This window comes from Oncorhynchus keta, chromosome 19, assembly GCF_023373465.1.
Source record: "Oncorhynchus keta strain PuntledgeMale-10-30-2019 chromosome 19, Oket_V2, whole genome shotgun sequence".
NCBI lineage: Eukaryota > Metazoa > Chordata > Actinopteri > Salmoniformes > Salmonidae > Oncorhynchus > Oncorhynchus keta.
The window spans coordinates 21,240,954-21,267,806 of NC_068439.1; the positions used below are offsets into that span (position 1 = coordinate 21,240,954).

The following is a 26,853-nucleotide window of genomic DNA, read 5'->3' on the forward strand; positions in this document are numbered from 1 at the left end:
AAAAATCAGATGTTGTTTTTCCATTGGAATTTGGTTGTGCTTTTAGATGGTTGAAATCAGAGTGATAACACATTGGAAATTCCACTAACCTTTGGTGGTCTTTTTAAGTGGGTGAAAATAGGTTGTAATCTCATTGATCAACGTCTCTACCAAATTATTATACAATTATCCACGTTGAAAATATGTAGTTTACCCAGTGGGCAGCTTTCACAGTCACAATGAACCTATCAGCCTCGCATATGGCCGCCATGAGGCATTGGCGAGACAACAACAGCACATGACACAATGCACTGAGACTCATGAGGTAGACCAGAGTATTTTCACTGTGCTGTTTTCCCCAATGTTTGCTAGGATTCAGGAATGCTATGTTGATTCCTATTCAATTTGGTGCATACTTGAAGCCCTGGGATACATTCAAGAGGACAAGTTATTCTCAGCAGTCATCTTCTAACGTGATGTTTTATCAACTTATTATGGCTTCTCTGGACATAACTCCCCATATCCCTTCCAGAATGAACCTTATGTTATGGCTAGTCTCTCGTGACAGATGAGATGGCCCGACCAGCACACACACAATATTTGGTTCAGGGTGCCGAGATTATATGATAGTTCACTTTTATTTATATGAGCAACTTGTACACTCAACTGAAATCAGTTTGCAAGGGTTAGGCTTACGGCTTCTGAAACTTTAACAATTGACATTGACATGCTGCCAGACACACACATCCATAAATTACACATTAACACACAGTAAACATCCATAACATAGCATTCAAGTCTTACATCGATCAACTGTCATGGCGCTAACATGTTTTGTACTCTGGCAGGACACTCGGTCAGGGCTCTGGATTCCAGACGGACTTCAAATTCACTGTTGATTTACCCCACGGGAAATTCCTTCTCAGATCAATTCCAAAGGCTCGGATAAGGACAAATGTGTGCTTTGGAGGAGAAATAGTATCTCGTAACAGATGTTAATATCCTAAATAGAGTAGCTGGCCACTAAGTCTCTTAGTCCTTCTTTTAAACATATTTGTTGTGTGCTTTATGTTATTTAGATAGGACAGTGAAGAGGAGACAGGAAAGATAGCAATAGTTCAGAAGGGCAGTGGTTCAGATTCAAACTCATGCCAGCACTTCTCAAATCTCTCCTCTGGGACCCCCAGATGTTTCACAATTTAGTTGTAGCCCTGAACTAACTCACGTGATTCACCTAGTCAAGGGCATGTTGATAAGTTGAAAAGTTTAATCAGGTGTGCTAGCTCTATGTCGTGACGTTGTATTAGTTCATGTGACGACTGTTGCTCATCGAATGATTACAAGTTTCTAATTGCGTGATTAACTGAATCAAGCAATTATTAACTCATTAACCTGGGGCACCATGGGAAAAATAGTTTTTATTGAGTTTCTATTTCCCAAATTAACTCAAAGAATATCAGAATATCGATTTTACAACAGCTGCTAATTAACCAGTTACCTCTTACAATCTTATTCTGAACGTCGTATAGCCCGTGAATCTGCACGGACCCGGGTCTCACCAATGAGTTCATACCACACCAATCTTAGTTTAATATTTATTTACTAAAAAGCTAAAATGATGATATAAGATACACATAGACAAAACACATTATATGCTATTGATTAGAACTTAGTATAACGGGCCAACACACTATGACGCGTGTTACCCAAAATGGGGATTTCAAAGAGAGAGAAAAAGAGAAAGTACACGAGAGAAATATACATTTGGGTGAATTTGTCAACTATGCTTATTTTAACCCTAGCCTTGCCCCAAACTGCCGCTCTTATGGGTCAGAATATAATGATGTAATTACGTGGGGTAGATCTCCGAGGATTCTCTGCGTGGACCATTCAGGGGACCGTTCAGCTGCTCGATGAAGCACTTCTCCTGCGCACCTCTCTGATCATCCTCCCGATGTCAGTGTCCTTTTGGCTTAGGAGTCTGTTCCCTCACCCTGGAAGGGGTCTTCTGAGGACAGACAGCTCTGCAGCTCAGAGCTCACAGCATAGGAATGAAACCCTTTAGGTACCATGATTAGCTGGGACTGGATGCTAAGGTGGTCCGGCTTGGATTCACCCGCTTAGACACAGCTACTCATCCGTAGCTTGGGTAGAAAATGATTTCTTTGTCTTCAAACTTGTGTTGCGTTCTGGGTTTGTTGACGTTTTAGACCTTGGCTGCAGCTTGGGTCACGTAGTCTCCCGTAAATTCTAAACTCACAGGTTTTATACCCTTGGGTCAGAAGTGGGCGTAACCGACTTTAGGGCAGTTCTCTGGGCGTACAAAGTTAATGAGGGCAGGGTCTAGCTTTTACTCAAACCCAATTTTAGACAACTAACTTCACATTTCATCTTCCCCAAAACATTCTCTTTGATTTGGATATTTTCCATACAACATACAATGTATAAACATCAAACATACACTAGGAAAACTCTTCACGTTACAATGTTTTCATAATAATGTAATCTATTAACCTTTAACAACAAAACAAAAATGACATACATTTTCATATTCCATCTATTGTCATGACCACCATTGTGCCTGACGGAAACCATTGTTCCAAAGTCCCTTTATTTAATGTTTAAAGAGGCTGGTTCTCCATAGTAACAGGACAAAGAAATTTGTCTGTGACCTGAGATTTACCAGGGGTGTGAGGGGTCATAAAACCCCCACATTTTCAGACCCCTAGATCTCTCCTCCTCTGTTGGGGTTGAGAGATAATCTGTAGGGTTGTGGTCTCCTGTAACCTGACCTGATCAGGACAGTCATGACATCTATAATAGATCAAATACATGGAAAGTCTGGGGGTCCCCGAGGAGAAGTTTGAGAGTGTAACGTTATGACTATAACTACTATTCTCTGAAGGAGGGAAACAAGGTACAACATAAAAGGGGGAGTCTCACTCTCTCGACATTTGTTGACGTATAGACAATTGCACCTGACAAAGCCAATGAAATCCACACCTCGCTGGAAGACCCACTTAGTGACTTTCCCCTGTCCCAGCTGTAAGCACCCTGTGAGCTACACTGGGAGAAGTGACATCCAAGTGATAAAACCTTACAAAAGTGTGTGGTGATGCCCAACTCGCCGCAGCACAAATATCTCCTATCGTCAACCCTTTACACAACGGCCAAAATGCTGCCAACCCCCTGGTGGAGTGGGTGCATACTCCACTAGGTAACCCTTGTCCCTTGCTGTTTTATGGCAGGAGATAGCCTCCACAATCCAGTGGGAGAGACACTGCTCAAAGTGCCCTGAAACTGAGCTGGATTAGCAAAACAGACAAAAATCTGGTCACACAACCGGAAAACCCAGGTTGTTCAATGTATGTGCGTAGAGCTTGAACCAGACACAGGGCATGTAACCTCTGTTGCTCTTCAGAAGCAAATGGAGGAGGCAAAAAGGGAAACACCTCAAAAGCTAAGGACTTGTAGGGCATGGCCATTACTTTTAGGGCAAAGGCCACATTTGGACACAAGGTCATCTTAGAGTCGCCCGGGGCGAACTGAGTACAGGAAGGGTGTACACCTTTCAGTAACTGAAACACCAGTGGGTGAGCCCCTGGTGAGGCTCAGTCAATTCCCACGTGCTGAGATAGCGGCCATATATATTTTTAAAGTGGAGAATGCTTTTAAAAGCTCCTGTAGAAACAAGTATTTCCCAGAGCACTGAAAATGAACCAGCCCTTTATCTTGGCACCAGAGCTCAAACACTTGACACTTATACTCATACAGCATCTCATGGATGTGATAATATTTCCCCATAGTATGTTGACTGACTGAAGGAAAATGTAACATTATGACCATAACTACTGTTCCCTGAAGGAGGGAAATGAGGTACAACACCTGTTTGACCCAGCACCGCCTGTTCCTGGGCTCGGTGAAGAGTGGTATTAAATTGAAGGAATGAATCTGAGCCTCACGTTTATCACCTGTGGAAGGTGGGACTTCCAGTGAGGTGTGGATTTCATTGGCCTTGTCAGGCGTGATTGTACATCCTTCAGCCGAAGAAGCGAGAGTGCAACTCCCCTGTAATACCGAAGTTGACTGACTGAAAGGGAACCACTAGCCTAGGCTATATATGTGTACCATCCAGGCCACTACTTATCATAGTCCTCATCCAAGTCCATATGGCTGATGCTGTGGTCTGTCACACAGACAGATTTGCTCTTCTTCTTGCGGTTCTTCTTCTGCTGTCCTGGGTCATGATCCCCGACCAGAGAGAGGTAAGAGGCCATGCTGTTTCTGACACCGTAGCTCACCATGGCATTCCTGTTCTCGTGGCCCTGCGCAGCCCCTGCACTGATCAGATCTTTCCTGTTGATTGGTTCATATATAGAGAGAGAGGGGTGATTAGAACATGTTTGAGCCAATCATGCAGAGTCACATCTTCCCAGTTTTCCCACAAGCCATGTTTTCCATTGGCCAAAAAGCAGGACCACAATTTGATTGCAGAGATATGAGAGCTGCAACGAATGATACTAAACTATGGGTCTGTACCTGTCTATTTTCTTCCAGTCAAAGTTGTTGTGTCGCATCCTTACAGGGGGTGGCTGAGAGGTGATGTCTATGGGGCTGATAGTCCCAGACAGACACGGGCCAGTGAGAACACAACACAGACCATCTGCAGAGTCTTGGAGACCAGAGATGGACTGGGTTAGAAACAAGACACATGGACATACACTGTATGTAATCAAAAACAAACACATACTGTATGCTCACAAGCGCTCATGACATGAATTTGACCTTACAAGCACAAACACACACATACACACAAACCTCTGCCTTCTAAAACATTCATATGTTGTAGTTAGGCGGTGCATGCGCATACCAATAAGAAGCATAATCCATAAGAACAAAGCTATTTAAAAATGCTTGAGGTTATTTTCAGTGTGTGTGTGTCTGTCTTGGACTCACCAGAGTAGTGGTTTACCATCTCTTCCAAGCACTGGAAAGTCAGACGAGGAGAGATATAGTACCAGCTGTTCTCCAGGCGAAAGATTTTATAGTGCTGGATGGATCTGTGCTTTACAGACATGGAGTAGACACCTGCAAATATAATATAACATAAAAGGCATTAGGTATAGGCCTAGATAGATCTTAATAGATACCCATCTCCTATCATCCTACTGACGTCCAGTTTAATAACCCCCTTGAGTTGATGTCTGCACCCAGAAAATCTGATTATAAATCTGATAATACATTTAAAAAACCTGTCTGTTCAATCCTCCACCAATGGCGGCCTTCTACATCTGAGGTGGAAGGTGGCTGAGCTACAGTGATGTTTGTCAGGACATGGGACATCCTGAAAATGGGTCTTCTCACTAAAACGTTTGTAGCGTCCGAATGGTTTGCCTACAAACTTATAATAATTGGCACTCTATGATGGGACCAAAGATGAGATGTGTACTCCGTTTTGACCCTCACAAGACTTACGTGTCTGCAGGTAGCTATGTACCAGTTAAAAAATGAATGTAAGAACAGTGCCTTAATAAATTATTCACACCCCTTGACATTTTATTGTGTTACAGTGTGAATTTTAAATGTATTACATTTATATTAGTGTCACTGGCCTACACACAATACCCCATAATGTCAAAGTGGAATTATGTTTTTATCATTTTAAAAGGCTAATTGATCATTAGAAAACTCTTTTGCAATTATGTTAGCACAGTTGAAAACTGTTGTCCTATTTAAAGAAGCAATAAAACTGACCTTCTCTAGACTCGTTGTGTATCTGGAGCATCAGCATTTGGGGGTTTGATTACAGGCTCAAAATGGCCAGAAATAAAGAAATGTCTTCTGAAACTCATCAGTCTATTCTTGTTCTGAGAAATGAAGGCTATTCCATGCGAGAAATTGCCAAGAAACCGAAGATCTCGCACAACGCTGTGTACTACTCCCTTCACAGAACAGTGCAAACTGGCTCTAACCAGAATAGAAAGAAGAGTGGAAGGCCCCGGTGCACAACTGAGCAAGAGGACAAGTACATTATAGTGTCTAGTTTGAGAAATAGACACCTCACAAGTCCACAACTGGCAGCTTCATTAAATAGTACGCGCAAAAAAACCGTCTCAACGTCAACAGTGAAGAGGCGACTCAGGGATGTTGGCCTACTAAGCAGAGTTCCTCTGTCCAGTGTCTGTCTTCTTTTGCCCAACTTAATATTTTGTTTTTATTGTTCAGTCTGAGATATGGCTTTTTCTTTGCAACTCTGCCCAGAAGGAGTGATGGTTGCTGATAATGGGCCTTTGTACGCCTATGTAGATATTCCATTAAAAAAATCAGCCATTTCCAGCTACAATACTCATTTACAACATTAACAATGTCTACACTGTATTTGATGTTATTTTAATGGACCAAAATATTTTATTTTCTTTCAAAAACAACGAAATTCCTAAGTGACCCCATACTTTTGAACGGTAGCGGATATATAGATATATACAGTTGAAAACTGAAGTTTACATACACTTAGGTTGGAGTCATTAAAACTCATTTTTCAACGACTCCACAAATTTCTTGTTAAAAAACTATAGTTTTGGCAAGTCGGTTAGGACATCTACTTTGTGCATGACAATACATTTTTCCAACGATTGTTTACAGACAGATTTCTTCACATATAATTCACTGTAATTCCAGTGTGTCAGAAGTTTACATATACTACATTGACTGTGCCTTTAACCAGCTTTGAAAATTCCAGAAAATTATGTCATGGCTTTTGAAGCTTCTGATTATCTAATTGATATCATTTGAGTCAATTGGAGGTGTACCTGTGGATGTATTTCTAGGCCTACCTTCAATCTCAGTGCCTCTTTGCTTGACATCATGGGAAAATCAAAAGAAATCAGCCAAGACCTCAGAAAACAATTGTAGACCTTCCCAAGTCTGGTTCATCCTTGGGAGCAATTTCAAAATGCCTGAAGGTGCCATGTTCATCTGTACAAACAATAGTACGCAAGTTTAAACACCATGGGACCATGCAGCCGTCATACCGCTCAGCCGTCATACCGCTCAGCCGTCATACCGCTCAGCCGGCATACCGCTCCGCCGGCATACCGCTCAGCCGTCATACCGCTCAGCCGGCATACCGCTCAGCCGTCATACCGCTCCGCCGGCATACCGCTCAGCCGTCATACCGCTCAGCCGTCATACCGCTCAGCCGGCATACCGCTCCGCCCGCATACCGCTCAGCCGTCATACCGCTCCGCCGTCATACCACCGCTCTGCCGTCATACCGCTCCGCCGGCATACCGCTCCGCCGGCATACCGCTCAGCAGTCATACCGCTCCGCCGTCATACCACCGCTCTGCCGTCATACCGCTCCGCCGTCATACCGCTCAGCCGTCATACCGCTAACCGCACTATTGGTTAGAGCCTGTACGTAAGCATTTCACTGTTGTATTCGGCGCACGTGACAAATAAACTTTGATTTGAAGGAGACGCATTCCCTAGAGATGAACGTACTTTGGTGCGAAAAGTGCAAATCATTCCCAGAACAACATCAAAGGACCCTGTGAAGATGCTGGAGGAAACAGGTACAAAAGTATATACAAAGAAGAAGCCACTGCTCCAAAACCGCCATAAAAAAAAGACTATGGTTTGCAACTGCACATGAGGACAAATATCATACTTTTTGGAGAAATATCCTCTGGTCTGATGAAGCAGAAATAGAACTGTTTGGCCATAACGACCATTGTTGTGTTTGGAGGAGAAAGGGGGAGGCTTGCAAGCCGAAGAACACCATCCCAACCGTGAAGCACGGAGGTGGCAGAATCATGTTCTGGGGGTGCTTAGCTGCAGTAGGGATTGGTACACTTCACAAAATAGATGGCAAAGTTGTGGCAAATTGGCTTAAGGACAACAAAGTCAAGGTATTGGAGTCGCCATCACAAAGCCCTGACCTCAATCCTATAGAAGATTTGTGGACAGAACTGAAACAGCGTGAGCGAGCAAGGAGGCCTACAAACCTGACTCAGTAACACCAGCTCTGTCAGGAGGAATGGGCAACAATTCACACAACAATTTAAAGGCAATGCTACCAAATACTAATTGAGTGTATGTAAACTTCTGACCAACTGGGAATGTGATGAAAGAAATCAAATCTGAAATAAATGATTCTCTCTACTATTATTCTGACATTTCACAGTCTTAAAATAAAGTGATGATTCTAACTGACCTAAGACAGAGAATTTTTACTGGTATTAAATGTCAGCAATTGTGAAAAACTGAGTTTAAACGTATTTGGCTAAGGTGTATGTAAACTTCCGACTTCAACTGTGTATATATATATATATATATATCAGATATAGGACAGAGATTTTAAAACAATCTTCCTTTTGATAAAATATTTTTCTATCTGCTTTTCCGTGTATGAATCTGGTATTTAACACATTTCTATGGGCTAATAGTAGTAAGGCCAAATTCAATGTTTCATCCAATAATTTGTATATATATATATATTTGTTTTACTTAAAGAGGCATAAAAAAAATACCCACCTGGCTTAGACTCTTATGGAATAACTTGGTAGGGCATTAAATGTTCATGGACTCACCTCTCTGCTGGGTGCTCTCTCTAATCATGAAGGAACCCACTCTGTTTTCAGGGAGACTAAGTAGTTCCTCTGCCTTCTGCCTCACTACTCCCTCAAACAGCCATCTTAAAACAACACACACACACACACACACGGTATACATTATATCACTGTACAGAATCAAGTCAACACAGCCTTTATTTATGACAATACAGAACATCATTTTAACATTGCTTACCCATGGTAGACTTTGGCAATATAGTTGTTAGGGATGTAGTTTTCACTTCCTGATTGGACAGACCGAACTCTCCACCAGTTGCCTTCCCTGAAGAACACAGATTAAAGGAGAACTTCAATAGGCTACACTGTAACAGAAACAACATCTGAAATTGTAGTTCTCCCCTATTTGTATAAGTGTTATACATCAGATTTCCCCCAATCGGTTCATTCTTTGTTGTGTGCAAAATGTTATTGATTGTGTACTGTTGTTTTGTATTATTGCATGCTTAGTAGTTATACTTGTATGCAGGATGTTCCATTTTGTTTTGGAAAGGACTGTATCTGTCCTCTTTTGTTGTCTTGGTATCTATATCTGTAACTCTGCATCTATCAATTTCTGCCCTAGGAAGCTTTTAGTACAGAGTAGGGTTGCAAAACTACCGGTAATTTACCAAAGTTACTGTAATCTATGGTAATTTATTCTCAAATAACTTTACAAAAAATGTATGCATACTGTATTGGTTTTTTATATATGTGTCCATGAATTTCTAGTGGATAGATAGGCCATATGGTTCAAATATCATAATTAATGATGAAAGCATCTAATCAACAATTGTAACGCTTGTCTTCGTCCTCCTCTGACGAGGAGTATGAAATAGGTGTCCATAGGTGTCCATATTGTATTTAATACGAATACTGAACACTTGAACAAAAACAATTAAACAACAAAAACGAACCGTCCTGAACAGTGAAACAAAACACAGAACAGAAAATAATTACCCACAACTCAAGGGTGAAAACAGGCTACCTAAGTAAAAAAGGACAGACTGCCCACCCCAACTCACGCCCTGACCATACTAAAACAAAGACAAAACAAAGGAACTAAGGTCAGAACGTGACAACAATGGCATTTTTAAAATAAACTCTGCAGCTTTTTTCACAATTGCCCTCAGTTTGGTGCCAAAACATTTACCAGAAAGACATATTTCACGCTGAAACGCTGAAACCTTCATATTAAAACACCAATGGTATTCACTAAGTTGTATGGGTAATGTTTCGGGTAATGTTTTCCAGGTTTGTCATTCTATTTTGTGTTTCAAAATCATCTTATTTGATCATTTTATACAAGTTACATGTGATAAGGGCACACAGAGGGCCAGATATAATTACAGACACCTGGGATAATCTGAATTACCCAAAAAGGCTACTAGAGGTCATGTGATAAAATTCTTCAAAGACCTTGAAAGTTTCAGAAATTCTGGTATAACTTTGAAAGTTATAATATATATATATATATATATATATATATATATTATTCCCTCTAATATACCCTCCCTTTGCAATCCTAGTGCAGAGACTGGGTTTATAATTGTTCTGACAGACAAAGTACTGACTCTACTTACTGAGACAAGACCCTCAGCTTCTCTCCCATCCTAAAGATTGGCTCACTGATGTCTGGAGAAGGATAGTCATGGAGAACGACAAGCGTCTCGTCTTCTCCTGCTGAGGAACCGCCAATGTTACACAATTAGATAGACGTTAACACAGAGACTCAATTTGCCAGAAATATAGGAAATAATTGTCTCATTGTAACTTCTAATTACAATGAATTATATGAAACACTTGGACAAATGGGTAAACAGTATGTCATCTAAAAAGTCCTGAGTCATCTTTCAAAGCTGTGTGAACATCATATATTTTGTAAAGCCTAAACACAATACAGTGTCAAAAACTGCAGTATCACAAAGAAATGGCAAATAACTGCTCAATATCTCAAAAAAGATTGAAGTCTTACCCTTTAATGCACTGTCATGGCAGTTTGAATTTGTTTTGTTCCCAGCTCCCTGTCCCCACATCACATTCCCCATAGCTGCACTCTAATGGGTCTGAGGACAGATGAACATACGGTATAGCTGGTCCTCAAACTAGTCATCAACACAAACTTCCGATAGTAGACAGAGAGAAATCTGGCTGGTCAGTGAAGGCCCCATCCAGCACCTGCGTCCCTGTCATGCATGTGCATGTGTGTACAGCAGTTGGCTATATTGTGTAGCCTATATGTGTTTTACCTCAACCATAACACACAGTGAAAACTCCTGGTTTTCCAAATGTTTTGTCGAATCTTGATTAAATTCAGCATTTCCAGGTGTCTATCTAGTTTTCACTATATTCACATTATAGAGTAGTAAACTGGAGTAGATGCTATCTTAAAACTGTAGTGTCCAATTGTCACTCTGCTGAACTAATAAGAGAACACAGGAAACAGTGACACAGTGGAAACAATCAGAAGATAATATCTTGGTTAATTTGCATGATATGTCGGCAAATATTTATCATGCTATGTGTCAATGCTATTTATAGTCAGAGTAAAAATGTTGATTTGACCAAATGTGACCAGCAAATCAAATCAAACGTTATATGTCACATGCGCCGAATACATGTGTAGACCTTACTGTGAAATGCTTACTTAACCAACAGCACAGTTCAAGAAAATATTTACTAAATAAACTAAAGTAAAAAAAATATCAAAAGTAACACAATAAAATAACAATAATGAGGATATATACAGGGGATACCTGTACCGAGTCAATGTGCAGAGTTACAGGTTAGTCTAAGTCATTTGTGCATGTAGGTCGGGGTGAAGTGACAATGCATAGATAATATACAGTGTAGCAACAGTGTACAAAAACAAATGGAGGGTGGGGGGGTTCAATGTAAATAGTCAGGTGGCCATTTGATTAATTGTTCAGCATTCTTATGGCTTGGGGGTAGAAGCTGTTAAGGAGACTTTTGGTCCTAGGCTTGGCACTCCAGTACCACATTCTGTGCGGTCGCAGAGAAACAGTCTATGACTTAGGTGACTGGGGTCTTTGACTATTTTTTGGGCTTTCCTCTGACACCACCTGTTAAATAGGTCCTGGATAGCAGGAAGCTTGGCCCCAGTGATGTACTGGGCCGTACACACTACCCTCTGCAGCACCTTACGGTCAGATGCCGAGTAGTTGCCATACCAGACGGTGATGCAATCGGTCAAGATGCTCTCTATGGTGCAGCTGTAGAACTTTCTGAGGATCTGTGGACCCATGCCAAATCTTTTCAGTCTTCTGGGGCGGAAAAGGTGTTGTCGTGCCCTCTTCACGACTGTCTTGCTGTGTTCGGACCATGATAGTTCGCTGGTGATGTGGACACCAAGGAACTTGAAATTCTCGACTAGCCCAACTACAGCCCCGTTGATGTTAATAGGGGCCTGTTCGGGCTGCCTTTCCCTATAGTCCACGATCAGCTCCTTTGTCTTGTACACATTGAGGAAGAAGTTGTTGTCCTGGCACCACACTGCCAGGTCTCACACTTCCTCAGGCTGTCTCATCGTGGTCGGTGATCAGGCCTACCACTGTTGTGTCGTCAGCAAACTTAATGATGGTGTTAGAGTCGTGTTTGGCAACGCAGTTGTGGGTGAACAGGGAGTACAGGAGGGGACTGAGCACACACCCCTGAGGGGCACCTGTGTTGCGGATCAGCGTGGCAGACGTGTTATTGCCTTCCCGTACCACCTGGGGGTGGCCCATCAGAAAGTCTAGGATCAAATTGCAGAGGGAGGTGTTTATTCCCAGGGTCCTTAGCTTAGTGATGAGCTTTGTGGGTACTATGGTGTTGAACACTGAGCTGTAGTCAATGAACAGCATTATCACATAGGTGTTCCTTTTGTCCAGGTGGGAAAGGGCAATGTGGAGTATGATTGAGATTGCGTCATCTGTGGATCTGTTGGGGCGGTATGCGAATTGGAGTGAGTCTAGGGTTTCCGGGTGGATGCTGTTAATGTCATGACCAGCCTTTCAAAGCACTTCATGGGTACTGATGTAGTCGTTTGGGCAGGTTACCTTTGCTTCCTTGGGCACAGGGACTATGGTAGTCTGCTTGAAACATGTAGATATTACAGACTCGGTCAGGGAGAGGTTGAAAATGTCAGTGAAGACACTTACCAATTGGTCAGCGCATGCTTTGAGTACACGTCCTGGTAGTTCGTCTGGGCCCGTGGCTTTGTGAATGTTGACTTGTTTAAAGGTCTTGCTCACATCGGCTACCGAGAGCGTTATCACACAGTCATCCAGAACAGCTGGTGCTCTCATGCATGCTTCAGTGTTGCTAGCCTCAAATCGAGCATGAAAGACTTTTAGCTCGTCTGGTAGGCTTGCATCACTGGGCAGCTCACATCTGAGTTTCCCTTTGTTATCCGTAATAGTTTTCAAGCCCTGCCACATCCGACGAATGTCAGAATCGGTGTCGTGGGACTCAATCTTAATCCTGTATTGGCACTTTGCTTGTTTGATGGTTTGTCTGATAGCATAGCGGGATTTCTTATAAGCGTCCGGATTAGTGTCCCGCTCCATGAAAGTGGGTGCTGAGGAGTATTTATGTCTGTAATAAAGCCCTTTTTAAAACTCATTCTGATTGACTTGGACTATGCCCTCCCAGGCCCACCCATGTCTGCTCTCCTGCCCAGTCATGTAATCCATAGATTAGGGCCAAATGAATTTATTTCAATTGACTGATTTCATTCTAAGAACTGTAACTCGGTAAAATCTTTGAAATTGTTGCATTTTGCATTTATATATAGGCTTATTGCACTTTTACCAGACACATACTGCAATAAATGTATGACAGCCTCGAAAACTCACCTAGCTGCTGAGTCGTGTGGAGTCGTCAGGCCAGTAGCAGGGGATTCTAGTTGAGTGTGGTGTTTGGCTCTGTGTGTTGAAGATCAGCCAGAGGAAGCATGTCAGCTACACTATTACTAATGACCGTAAGAGTTCCACAGTTCACACCCTCAACTGATGCATGCATAGTGAGGCGAGAGCACTTCCTCTGGCCAAACATTTGCACACACACACACACACACACACACACACACACACACACACACACACACACACACACACACACACACACACACACACACACACACACACACACACACACACTTCCTATGAAGAAATGAGGAAGGGGAAGAGAACCAGAACAAGAGACCAATGAGAATGCTAAAAGTACATACTGGTTTTAGATTTCAGAAATGACACAAAAGAGCAAGGTTATTTCCATGCAAATATGTATGCTGTACGCATCACATACATATATTACATTTGAACTACATAGATAGTAATTTCCTTACTAAAATTGATCAGTTACAGTTTTTTATGTGGTGAATGTTCGAAACAATTGTAACACAGCCAGTCATTTTGTTTGTATTTTTTTACCACACAAACATTGTTCCAAAATATATGTTTACAGTACAATACAATGAATACATTGGTTTAATCACCAAAACACATTACAATTATATCTTCTCAATTTAGTTATTTTAACTACCAGTTAATCGAATAGTAGAAAATGTAAGATACAATACATGTTTCAACATTGAAATGTATTATGGTATAGTACTGTAAATACACTGTTTTCACATTAGGCAACACACTTGCACTACCCATAAAAATGTACTTTTGACTGTGTGGCCTCTCACAACTCCAACAGCATCATTACATTTGCTGACGTCACGACGGTGGTAGGGCTGATCACCAACCACGATGAGACAGCTTATAGGGAGGAGGTCAGAGACCTGTCAGTGTGGTGCCAAAACAACAACCTCTTCCTCAATGTCAGTAAGTCAATGGAGCTGATCGTGGACTACAGGAAACAGAGGGCCGAGCACGGCCCATTCACATTTACGGGGTTGTGGTGGAGTGGGTTGAGATCTTCACATTCCTCGGTGTAGACATCACTAAGGACCTATCATGGTCCATTCACACCAACACAGGTGTGAAGAAGGCACGACAACACCTGTTCCCCCTCAGGAGGCTGAAAATATTTCGCATGGGCACACAGATCATCTAAAAGTTCTACAGCTGCACCATCAAGAGCATCTTGACTGGCTGCATAACCGATTGGTATGGCAACCGCTTGGCAGCCGACCACAAGCCGCTACAAAGGGTAGTGAGTATGGCCCAGTACATCACTGTGGCCGAGCTCCCTGCCATCCAGGACCTCTATACCAGGCGGTGTCAGAGGAAGGCCCAAAATATTGTCAAAGACTCCGGCCACCCAAGCCACAGACTGTTCTCTCTGTTACCGCACGGCATGCGGTACCAATGCATCAACCAGCTTCTACCCCCAAGCCAACAGACTCCTACAAGATTGATAAATAGTGAATAAAATGGCTACCCGGTCTTCCTGCATTGGCCCTTTTTTGCACTACCTCTCTTGCACTGACTATGCACACACACTGAACTCTACCCTCACACCAGTGGCGGTCGGAGACGTTTAAGATGAGGGAGGACGATTATTTTTGCGCATGGCCTTATTTCTATTACAGCATATTGGATGACAGTCATTCATATTCCATTCACCCAGCTCAATGTAACATCGCCAGGTTTAGGCTACTATATGATACTAGAATTTTCCCTATACCTACAACCTAGCCTATGAAAGAAAGTTTACAATGCAGGTGCACAGGTCGAGAGAAATATTAGACTAATCAAGAGGTGCATTTGTAAATTCACTCCGGCTATCTACTTCGATTTCAGAGCACTCTCGTCTGTGTGCCTTGAGTGCAGAATAACTGATGAATTTATGAATGCGCAACACCCGTTGAATTTAACTGGTGTCAGTAAACGTTGGCAAAAAATATATAATTAGATTGTTGCTAGCTGCACAGTTAGAGTCACTAACACTCTAGATAACATGATAACAGCATAACCAGCTCTGTTAGGGCGAGTAAAAAGGTCAGAGTGAGGTTTGTGTCTGGAAGTAGCTAGCCAACTTTAGCCAGTTAGCTTTTGTGCTTGACTGTAGTTTATAAGGTCCAAATGCTCGGATCAACCCTACTGAACGCTCCCGAAAGCGACACGCTCTGAATTTCTGAACAGACAATCTGACAACGCTCAGATTTACGAAACCTTCATATCATGACCACTAAGAGCTACACATCATTGTCACATAACAGTCATTCACCATAGCTCTACTATAACTAACGGGTTAGTAAACCCGCTACAATCATGCAGTACAGTGTACAGTCAGCAGCAAGCAGTTTAGCAGATACATTGGCGTGCCCCGGTGGCAGTATGTTTATAAATCCAAAAGCTTACCTTGACTTGGAAGAGTTCAAGTGTTTGATAGCCATAGTCAGCTAGCTTCTTGGAGCACCCATCCCGTTAGCGGGATCCTTTTCGTCAACATCCGCTGAATTGCAGAGCGCCAAATTCAAATTAAATGACTAAAAATATTTAATTTTCATGAAATCACAAGTGCAATATAGCAAAACACAGCTTAGCTTGTTGTTAATCCACCTGGCATCAGATTTAAAAAAAGGTTGACAGCAAAAGCTATCCAAGTGTTTATGTTAGGACATCTCTCTCAGCAGACAAAACAGCTAGCAGCAAAGTAGATTGGTTACGAAAGTCAAAAAAGCAATAAAATGAATCGCTTACCTTTGATGATCTTCGGATGTTTGCTCTCACGAGACTCCCAGTTACACAATAAATGTTCCTTTTTTTCGATAAAGATTATTTTTATATTCAAAAACCTCAATTTGGTTGGCGCATTTTGTTCAAAAATCCACAGGCTCGTGCAGGTCATGACGGGCAGACCACAATTCCAAATAGTATCCGTAAAGTTCGTAGAAACATGTCAAAAGTTTTTTATTATCAATCGTCAGGTTGTTTCTACAATAAATAATCCTAGTAAAAATGCTCTGTCTTAGGTCAGTTAGGATCACCACTTTATTTCAGGAATGTGAAATGTCAGAATAATAGTAGAGAGAATGATTTATTTCAGATTTTTATTTCTTTCATCACATTCCCAGTGGTCAGAAGTTTACATACACTCAATTAGTATTTGGTAGCATTGCCTTTAAATTTACATACAAAAATTGTCCGTTTTGTAGGCCTCCTTGCTCGCATACGCTTTTTCAGTTCTGCCCACAAATATTCTATAGGATTGAGGTCAGGGCTTTGTGAAGGCCACTCTAATACATTGACTTTGTTGTCCTTAAGCCATTTTGCCACAACTTTGGAAGTATGCTTGGGGTCATTGTCCATTTGGAAGACCCATTTGCGGTCAAGCTTCAACTTCCTGACTGATGTCTTGAGATGTTGCTTCAATATATCCACATAATTTTCCTTCTCATGGTGGCATCTATTTTGTGAAGTGCACCAGTCCCTCCTGCAGCAAAAGCACCCCCACAACATGATGATGCCACCTCCGTGCTTCACGGTTGGGATGGTGTTCTTCAGCTTGCAAGCCTCCCCCTTTTTCCTCCAAACATAACAATGGTCATTATGGCCAAACAGTCCTATTTTTCTATCTTCAGACCAGAGGACATTCCTCCAAAAAGTACGATCTTTGATCCCCATGTGCAGTTGCAAACCGTAGTCTGGCTTTTTTATGGTGGTTTTAGAGCAGTGGCTTCTTCCTTGCTGAGCGACCTTTCAGGTTATGTCGATATAGGACTCGTTTTACTGTGGATAAAGATACTTTTGTACCTGTTTCCTCCAGCATCTTCACAAGGTCCTTTGCTGTTATTCTGGGATTTACTTGCACTTTTCGCACCAAAGTACGTACATCTCTAGGAGACAGAACGAGTCTCCTTCCTGAGAGGTATGATGGCTGCCTGGTCCCATGGTGTTTATACTTGCATACTATTGTTTGTACAGATGAACGTGGTACCTTCAGGCATTTGGAAATTGCTCCCAAGGATGAACCAGACTTGTGGAGGTCTACAATTATTTTTCTTTCAGGTCTTGGCTGATTTCTTTTAATTTTCCCATGATGTCAAGCAAAGAGGCACTGAGTTTGAAGGTAGGCCTTGAAATAAATCCACAGGTACACCTCCAATTGACTCAAATGATGTCAATTAGCTTATCAGAAGCTTCTAAAGCCATGACATAATTTTCTGGAATTTTCCAAGCAGTTTGAAGGCACAGTCAACTTAGTGTTAGTAAACTTCTGACCCACTGGAATTGTGATACAGTGAATTATAAGTGAAATAATCTGTCTGTAAACAACTGTTGGAAAGATGGCTTGCGTCATGCAGAAAGTAGGTGTTCTTACCTACACCTGTTGTTTTCACAGCATGTGACAAATAACATTTGATTTGATATATAGATCATTTTAAATATGATGATTACTTTTTGGATCAGTTTGTCTTTCTTGGTTTGACATCCTCTCAGTAGATTGAGGTGTAATTTCACACAAACTGAAACTGTGTCCACAAAATGACATAGGATGACGCAGTAATAACAGATGCAACACTGCTTGCCTAAAAATGAGTTGAGTCATTATCTTTGAGAAACAAATGGCATAAACAACAGAGACTTTTGGTTTGGAGCGAACCCATAGTCCCCTCCTTTTTACTAGGAATGTGTCTAAATTAAACACACTACAACCGTCCTTTCTCCATGATTTCTTTGTGTCAGAAGTTGAAATGAGTTGAACTTTTATGAATGTCGGATGATTAATTGATGTATAGACAGGAAGACGAGGACCATGCAGTTGTATAGATAAATGTGGGATAATAAATTAAGTCTATAAAAATAACATACACTACATCAGGAGACAAAATAAGGAGATGCTAATTAACTACAGTAAAGTCTTGTAAAGCAGTTGGTCTAGCAGATCTTAAAGTAATAGGAAACCTGACATGTTCATCGTAAATTTCCTTCTGTAAATTAATTAAGGATTCCAGGGTGTATGTCCTACATTGAAATTATTCATTGATGTTACAAAATAGGTGGATAATGTCTGGTGAACTTTAAAGAAGGTAGATGATTTGTAGGAATACAGATGACATCAGCCTTGTGGTCAGTGTTGGCTAGAAAGCTATGTTACCTTTACTGTGTTATTGGACTGTGTGTTAACATACAGATGTCCGTCTTCATAGTCAAACCAACACCAGCACAGGAATAAACACAAACAGGGAACGTGTCGGTTGGAATGCCATTTCAATTTCCCCTTAAACACCTTCAAAAATGTCCAAGTCCACCACAATTCCATATGATTGTTAAACATAATCTATGTGGTTACTTGTGTTTAGGTCACTCTGCGGCACCAAGGCTATACGCCATGATGCCATAACGTCTGCTTTTTACAAACAGGAGCCCTCAAGCATCTCCTCAAATGTCTTATCCACTGCATTCCCATACAATGTTGGCACACCCGCTGGCAGAGCGCAATCCAAAGACTCCCCAGCAGCCTCCCAAATGGCACCCTATCCCCGACATTGGGCACTACTTTTAACCAGGACCTATACGGTAAGTAGTGCACTATATAGGGAATAGGCTGCCATGAGGGACTCCATCTGTAGAAGTCATCAAATCATTATCTCTTGCTGATCCTTCCTCACATTCATATTCCTCAACGCTTTTCAAATATGTCAGCTGGATAAACCCTAAATAATGATTTTTGGCACACGCATAATGTCTATTGCTTTCTTAGTGATTTCAACATTCATAAAACATTTAGATCCTTGACCAAATTCAATGGCGTAATTGTGGTGAGAGAGTTAAGAGAGCACAGCTATTTACTGTGTAATTAACTTCTGTAACGGGACCATGGGATTCTCATACTACAATAACCTTTCGTCACTGGTCTGGTCTACCTGGTGTAGGATGAAATACACTGTAGATGCTGTTCTTCGGTCAGTTTAGCATTTACCCCACTAAACGCTTAAGGTTAGTATATGGGGTGGGGAAGCTGATCCTAGATCTGTACCTAGGGAAAGCTTCACCCCAGGGCCCTGGTAGAGCAGGGAGGTGGTGCTGTTCAGGTAATCAAATACTTTATAACAGTATTATACCTGGCCCAAGATCTATCCTGACTTGGTTGCTTTACTCTCTGATCCAGGAAGTGTCCTGTATGTTATATGGTCCTGATCCAGGAAGTGTCCTGTATGTTATATGGTCCTGATCCAGGAAGTGTCCTGTATGTTATATGGTCCTGATCCAGGAAGTGTCCTGTATGTTATATGGTCCTGATCCAGGAATTCTATCTTGCATGGTTCTTATCCAATTCAACATTTTTTTAAATCGACTCAATTATCAAGTTGACATATTCTACTTTGATTTGATCCTTCACAGCTCAAGTCTATATTTTGGGTGGTTCTGATCTGTGCTTTTATACTATGGCACTGATCCAGTCATAGGCCTATGTATATTCTCTAATCTCTATGGCCCCGATCCTTTGTGCTTTATAAATCAAATCTAGTCACACGTTCTCCATGGTTTTGATCTTGTGTTGATGCTCTTCCAGAGTGATGGGACGCTACAGTGAGTATTGAGTCAAATTAGACCTGAGTGCAAATAGTATTCAAAATATTTTCTGAGGTCTTGGCTGATTTATTTGGATTTTCCCATGATGTCAAGCAAAGAGGCACTAAGTTTGAAGGTAGGCCTTGAAATAAATCCACAGGTACACCTCCAATTGACTCAAATGATGTAAATTAGCCTATCCGAAGCTTCTAAAGTCATGACATAATTTTCTGGAATTTTCCAAGCTGTTTAAAGGCACAGTCAATTTAGTGTATGTAAACTAAGGACCAGCGGGAATTGTGATACAGTGAATTATAAGTGAAATAATCTGTCTGTAAACAATTGTTGGAAAAATGTATTGTGTCATACACAAAGTAGATGTCCTAACCGACATGCCAAAACTATAGTTTGTTAACAACACATTTGTGGAGTGGTTGAAAATGAGTTGTAAACTTCCGACTTCAACTGTATATTCTAAGGTCAAATGTCGTTCTGTCATGGCCTGGTGTGGTCTAGTGATTAGGGTTTCTGCCTTCAGTGCTCACACATAGGCCTACCATATTGGTGTGGGTTTGATTCTGGCCTGTGCCCTTCTGATAAAATGACTCAATCCCTGGTGGACTAGATTTACACGTTTCAAATATGGAAATAATAAATAATATAATACTTTTTTTCTGCTCGTCAAATAGAGAAAGTTTGCAAGTTCAATAATGATTGCAATTTAGCACGTATTGATGGTTTAATGAGACATCAGATAATCTAGTGCCATCGATGATTGCAATAGGCCCCTTTTTATTTGATTATATTCCAATAGGCTGTCAGCTACACATTAGCCTAAACACATAATGAATTGTGTGAAAAACGATAATAGGCTACTGTTTGTTTCTCTGGCTGAGATGATGAGCTGACTTGGGCCATCAGTTGATTGACAGATGTAGGCCTACTATAGAACAATAAACTTTCCTCCAGTGTGGATGCTCGTACACATTTTAGCCTATATATAATTTGTCGATATAGTCTTTGGTGTGGATTGAAAGCTTGTATTGTGTGGCTTTAATATTTCATTTCGTAAAGCTGACAAGACGTTTATGCAAATGAGCCTATCCAAAGACGATTTTGTTGAGCTGAGACACTTTTCCTTGATGTTTAAATTATCAGACTATTCTTTTTACTACTTGAAAACATGGAAGTAAATTACATTTCCTTGTGGGCCTAATGTAGGCTCAAGTACTACTAGACGCAAACTGATGAGGCTCGGAGACTGAAGTACAATGCTTAGACCACTGCACTACGGCAGTTCACAATGCTTGAGAAGGAACTAAGAATACTATGAATACTGATGATACATAGATACATGTTGTTTTAAATCATTTTATTTGAAGCATTCCCCAAACCATAGTCCTAGTCCTGACTTTAACCACTCAGAATTCATGCCTAAACCGTTAACCTTTGAGTTTTTTTTTTACCTTGTAACCACACAGAACTAACCCTGTTACTATACTATTAATGCATCAAAATTAGACGTTCATCCATGAGTCAAATGGCCGGATTCAAACTCGACCCTTGGTTATGTGTGGCTGTAAACGCTGGACCCCACAGGCATTGAGGAAACCTTAACATTTAATAAAGCAGTTGATCTAAAACAACAGATTTTCCCTAACGAAAAATGCATCTACCCCCTACAAATATGTACATTTATTATAATCCACATAAAAATTCACAGGGGACTCTCTGTAGCCTACATTAGGTACAATGTAGGTACAGTGAACATTGTATATACAGCTGACCCCTGGCGGCGATTCAAAATATTTCTTCAGATATTCAAATCCTCCTGCTGCAGGATTATTTTCTTCCTGCAACGAAAGGGGTCAAATTAAGATCCGACATATGTATCTATGAGCCTGAGAGGTGCAGCCAGTCAGGCAGTCCAGCTGGTGACAGACACCCATTAAGTGGTCTTAATGGGTGTCTGTCTGTAATTAGAACTAGTGATTACAGCATATGGCAGGACACCTGCGTAAGCGGGCACACACAAACACACATGCAGCGGCTCCTAATGGCACACTGGATATAATGCCAGCCTTTATATCCAGGAGAGTACTGTAACTACGGGTTGCCAGTCCCAGACCATTATAAGAAGCGTTGCCAGCCTGAGCCAGCTCATTCTCCTAAATGGCACAGATGCAATCTCTTATCGCCACGGCAACACCCATTACCTGGTCATTATAGGGCTGTTTCTACGGTCCATTTTTATGCTGTTTGTTTTTACTGAGCCCCTGTGAAAGTAGATCCGCCTCCCTGGTTTAGTGCATGTAAAAACACAGCCCTCAGGCAGCTGTATCTGATACAGACTCAGTGTAATGGTGTACAGCCCTGTAATCATGATGTTTTTACACTGTAAATTGTGTGTAATAGCACTGTAAATTAGATATCAAGTGGAAAGATTGTAGATTTATATTTTAGTATCCATAAAAAGTACATATTCATTGTGCATACAATATAGACCACATAGTGTCTTTTTACAAATGTGATTAGTTATGTACTAACAGATTGGGCAAAACTTGGGATTTAGCCAAATTGCAAAAGGTTTGAAATCTCATTTGCATTTCTTTAACCAGTGTAGCTCTTAAGGCATTCAGAGGACAGGAAAGTGTCTTAGTTTCCACTGGCTACCTTCAAGAATTATTCAACTGCAAACATTCCAGGAAGATCATTACTTTATTGCTTTTTTGAGAAATGGACCACCGCAGCAATAACTTTTCTTCCCTATTCAACTTTGAATTTAGAATGCATATATTCTGGTAGCCATGGATACATGTCTGTACTCGCCAGGTTCAGAGATAGATGGGTACTTATCTGAACTGCCGTATTAGCTAAAATACTACACTCTGGTTCACTGCAAGTGCATTTCAATGCAGACTGTGTACTTGGTCCATACAATTTGTGACATGCCAATGAGTGACACAGAGTTGGCATGATAGAATAAAGAAAAGTGTCAACTGTATTTCTCATTTTCTCTGAAATGTACTTTCCACCCATGTGTGGACCTAAACCGAGCGTGACCTGACAGCAAAGTGGAGGTGTATCTGAGGATTTAATGCCCCTGTCTGAGAGGGACCAAAGAGGCGAGACCAATCAGTTTTAGGTCAGTGTCATGGCTCCAATAGGCAGGAGAAAGCAGGGCATTGTGGGGGAGATTAATGTAGAGGTTCTCTCCTCCTCTGTGGATTATTCCTTCTTCTGACATTTGACCCTCTGTACTGCCATCGTGCATATTAAAACATTAGTTTAACATCCAACAGAGACATAGGGGAATGGATGGAAAATATATTAGGCTAAATGTACAGTCAAATACTGGCAAATGGTTGGTAGTCTAAGCTTTTGTGTGGAAAATATTACATCCACATCTCTCTCTCTCCTCCAAGAGCAAGAAAAAAATGCTATTCCACTGACGCAATCTACGCGGAGTGATTCTCTCACATTCCTCAAATTCCAGACCGATGTCTTAAACTTTGAATTTCACCCTTTCAGCTAGGTCCATTGAGGTCAGAGTCAGTGGCTCACCGGCCACCCCCATTTTCACCTCAGAACTATCAGCCTAGATCCCTGTGTCCCAATTCTCTGTTCTTTCTTCCCAATTAAGTGCACACTTATTCTGTTCCTTTCATGATTTAACAGGAACCGACTGGTTTAAGAAATCTGCTGGAAACTCTTTTCCTTTTTCTTCACAAATCCATTGCTTTAAAAAAACAGTTATAAACGGGGCTCTCCTGTTTCACTCACACTACCGCTCTCCCTCGCTCTCCCACTCTGGAGAGACGTGCACCAGCGCACACTCTTCGTATGGGGAAAAGAAAGGCCAGATCATTTGGACGCAGAAGCTTTGGCCGTGACCAGGACCATTTGTATTTGGCACACTAAGCTATAAGTCAGCCTGTCAGCAGCCAGATGTGTTTTGGCGCTGGAATATAAATAGATCTGACCCGAGGTCAGTTGAAGCTCCTTTAGCTCTGACCAAGGGTTGTCATTATCCACAGTCTTGGACCGCTTGCTCATCTCCGCTGACATCCCCTGTACTTCATAGTCTGTAGTAGTTGTTCCCAGATGCAGAGAGAGAGTGGGGGAGAGTGGGAGAGAGGTAGTGTGAGTGAGACAGGAGCTCCGTTTATAACTGGTTCTAACATGCGTCCTATGTCCTGATCTTGTCCACATTCTGATTGTGCCAAACATTTTAGATGGGTATAGACGATTAAAAGACGCATTGTGATGTGATTGTGATCAGGTCTTCCTGACCACCTCCTGAGGTAGTCAGGCACGCAATTGTGTCTGTATATCTTACAAGTGTTGATGGATCTAGACTGTGAAAACATTTAAAATCATCATTATGTCAGCCACTAAAATCATTGACAGTTATCACCATTGACTTATGGCATCAAAATGTGTCTTAAATACATATTATTTTGAAAGAATATATCTGTCAAATAATTTGCATACAGGGAGGGATCAGGAAATCTGGTCACAATGAGGACACAGTAGACGGATACGAGACACAGTTAATACCATGTGTACACATATTTCTGAAAATGTGGACACAACAGAATGTGGACAAGATCTTGACAAAGGATGCATGTTAGCGCCAGGTATAAACGAGGCTAGAAGGGGAAGAGAGCGAGATGGAGAGAGCGAGATGGAGAGAGAGAGCGAGATGGAGAGAGAGAGCGAGATGGAGAGAGAGAGCAAGATAGAGAGAGCGAGAGAGAGATGGTCGGCCATGGTGGACTGCCTGCATGTTATTGCGTCAGACAAACTGTTTTGTTTGAAATGTGGTTTTGGCTCCCACATGTTCACGAGGGAACGAGCTCGACTCTTAAATTCTGTTTAGGAGCTCACTTTGAGAAAATGCCAGTCAGTCACGATGGCTTAGAGATTCCCTCCTCTGATTTTAGCATTAAAAGACTCCAAAAACCTGCCAATAATTTCAGATCCAGTACCATCGTTGGGCCGCGGGTGTGAAAGATTCAGCAGACTGCTGGCATTACACATTTGGCTAAAAGACTTCTGCTGGAGTCACTTTTATTGATAACTTTGACACCTTCTGGAAACAGAAGATACTTTACAGGAATGACAGATGTCCATCCAAAGCATCTTGGCTCCTGGACTCTGTCCGCACATTTCAAGGCTGCGTTGAAACAACGACTGGTAAATGATCCAAGACCAGCTCAGTTAATCCCTACCATTGTGACAATGACTCGTCATAATGCTGCATCAAATGTACATGATCTTAGGGGCATTGGAAAACACAATGGAAGTAATTTAATTTATGTACCCCTAATTGCACCGAATGCATCTGTTTATCCTACAGCTATTGTGAGCAATATTCATGACCCTATAAACCAGAGTCACACTGTTAGCACTGAGGCGGTGTGAAAGAGCAAGACCACATTATGCAGCTCACCCTGCACTATCAGCTCCAATGTAAATAACATGAGTAAGTCCACCTCTGACAAGCGTCCCAGTAAAGCATTAAAAACAATCAAGCAACCCAGAAAAGTGCTAAAAAATAGCCCATACTAAAATATGTAGCCTGAGAAACAAGATCCGTGAAGTCCATAACTTGCTTGTAACAGATGACATTCATATTCTGACTATCTCTGAAACTCTTAGATAATACCTTTGATGATACAGTGTTAGCAATACATGGTTATAACATCTACCGAAAAGACAGAAATGCCAACGGATGCGGTGTTGCTGTCTATGTTCAGAACCACATTCATGTAAAGCTTAGAGACGATCTAATGTTAAATACTGTTGAAGTAATATGGCTACAGGTTCATCTGCCTCACATAAAGCCCATTCTAGTGGGAAGCAGCTATAGACCACCAAGTGCTAACCTCAAATCAAATCAAATTTTATTGGTCACATACACATGGTTAGCAGATGTTAATGCGAGTGTAGCGAAATGTGCTTGTGCTTCTAGTTCCAACCGTGCAGCAATATTTAACAAGTAATTTAACAATTTCACAACAACTACCTTATACACACTAGTGTAAAGGAATGATTAAGAATATGTACATATAAATAAATGGATGAGCGATGGACGAACGGCATAGGCAAGAGGCAGTAGAAGGTATAGAGTGCAGTATATACATATGAGATGAGTAATGTAGGGTATGTAAACATTACATAAAGTGGTACTGTTTAAGTGACTAGTGATACATTTATTACATCCAATTATGAATTATTAAAGTAGCTAGAGATTGAGTCTGTATGTTGGCAGCAGCCACTCTGTGTTAGTGATGGCTGTTTAACAGTCTGATGGCCTGTAAAAACTGTTAAACTGATTGATGAGGAATTGAAAACTTGTATGGTTGAGAGGGATGAGGCAAAAGGTAATTAAGTCTGGCAGCCCAACTGATTGGCAAACACACTGCAAATGAAGAAATCATGTGACTAAACTAAATAAAAATAAACTACACTATGAAACAAAGAGAAATTATATAAAGAATGATAGTAAAAAGCTTTGAGGCACAAATTGACAAATAAATTCCAGGATGCTTAAAGGGAAGGACACTCAACAAAGCACAGCATTTACACAAATGACTGATTATTGGCTGAGAGAAATTGATGACAAAATGATTGTGGGGGCTGTCTTGTTTGTCACGCCTTGGTCTTAGTATTTTGTGTTTTCGTTATTTATTTGGTCAGGCCAGGGTGTGACATGGGTTTATTTTGTTGTGTTTCGTATTGGGGTTTTAGTAGGCATTGGGATTGTGGCTGAGTAGGGGTGTCTA

At 41.3% G+C, this 26,853-nt stretch overlaps 1 protein-coding gene across 3 annotated transcripts in view; it reads right to left on the bottom strand.

Annotated features, from left to right (window-relative positions):
* Positions 1-1,560: 1,560 nt before the first annotated feature.
* The window catches only part of LOC118397969 (src-like-adapter), a 36,045-nt gene continuing 10,752 nt past the window's right edge, over positions 1,561-26,853 (bottom strand). The window contains exons 2-9 of one of the 3 annotated variants that reach the window (XM_035792843.2): positions 13,445-13,513; positions 10,564-10,654; positions 10,172-10,271; positions 8,788-8,874; positions 8,571-8,674; positions 4,936-5,067; positions 4,519-4,651; positions 1,561-4,335 (exon numbers count right to left, since the gene is read on the bottom strand). In XM_035792843.2, coding sequence (XP_035648736.1) covers positions 4,119-4,335; positions 4,519-4,651; positions 4,936-5,067; positions 8,571-8,674; positions 8,788-8,874; positions 10,172-10,271; positions 10,564-10,636 — 846 coding nt within the window. In that variant the 5' untranslated portion in view covers positions 10,637-10,654; positions 13,445-13,513 and the 3' untranslated portion in view covers positions 1,561-4,118. Of the gene's footprint in view, positions 4,336-4,518; positions 4,652-4,935; positions 5,068-8,570; positions 8,675-8,787; positions 8,875-10,171; positions 10,272-10,563; positions 10,655-13,444; positions 13,615-26,853 lie in introns of those variants that run through there. The other 2 variants (XM_035792844.2, XM_052470023.1) reach the window with 2 other exon arrangements.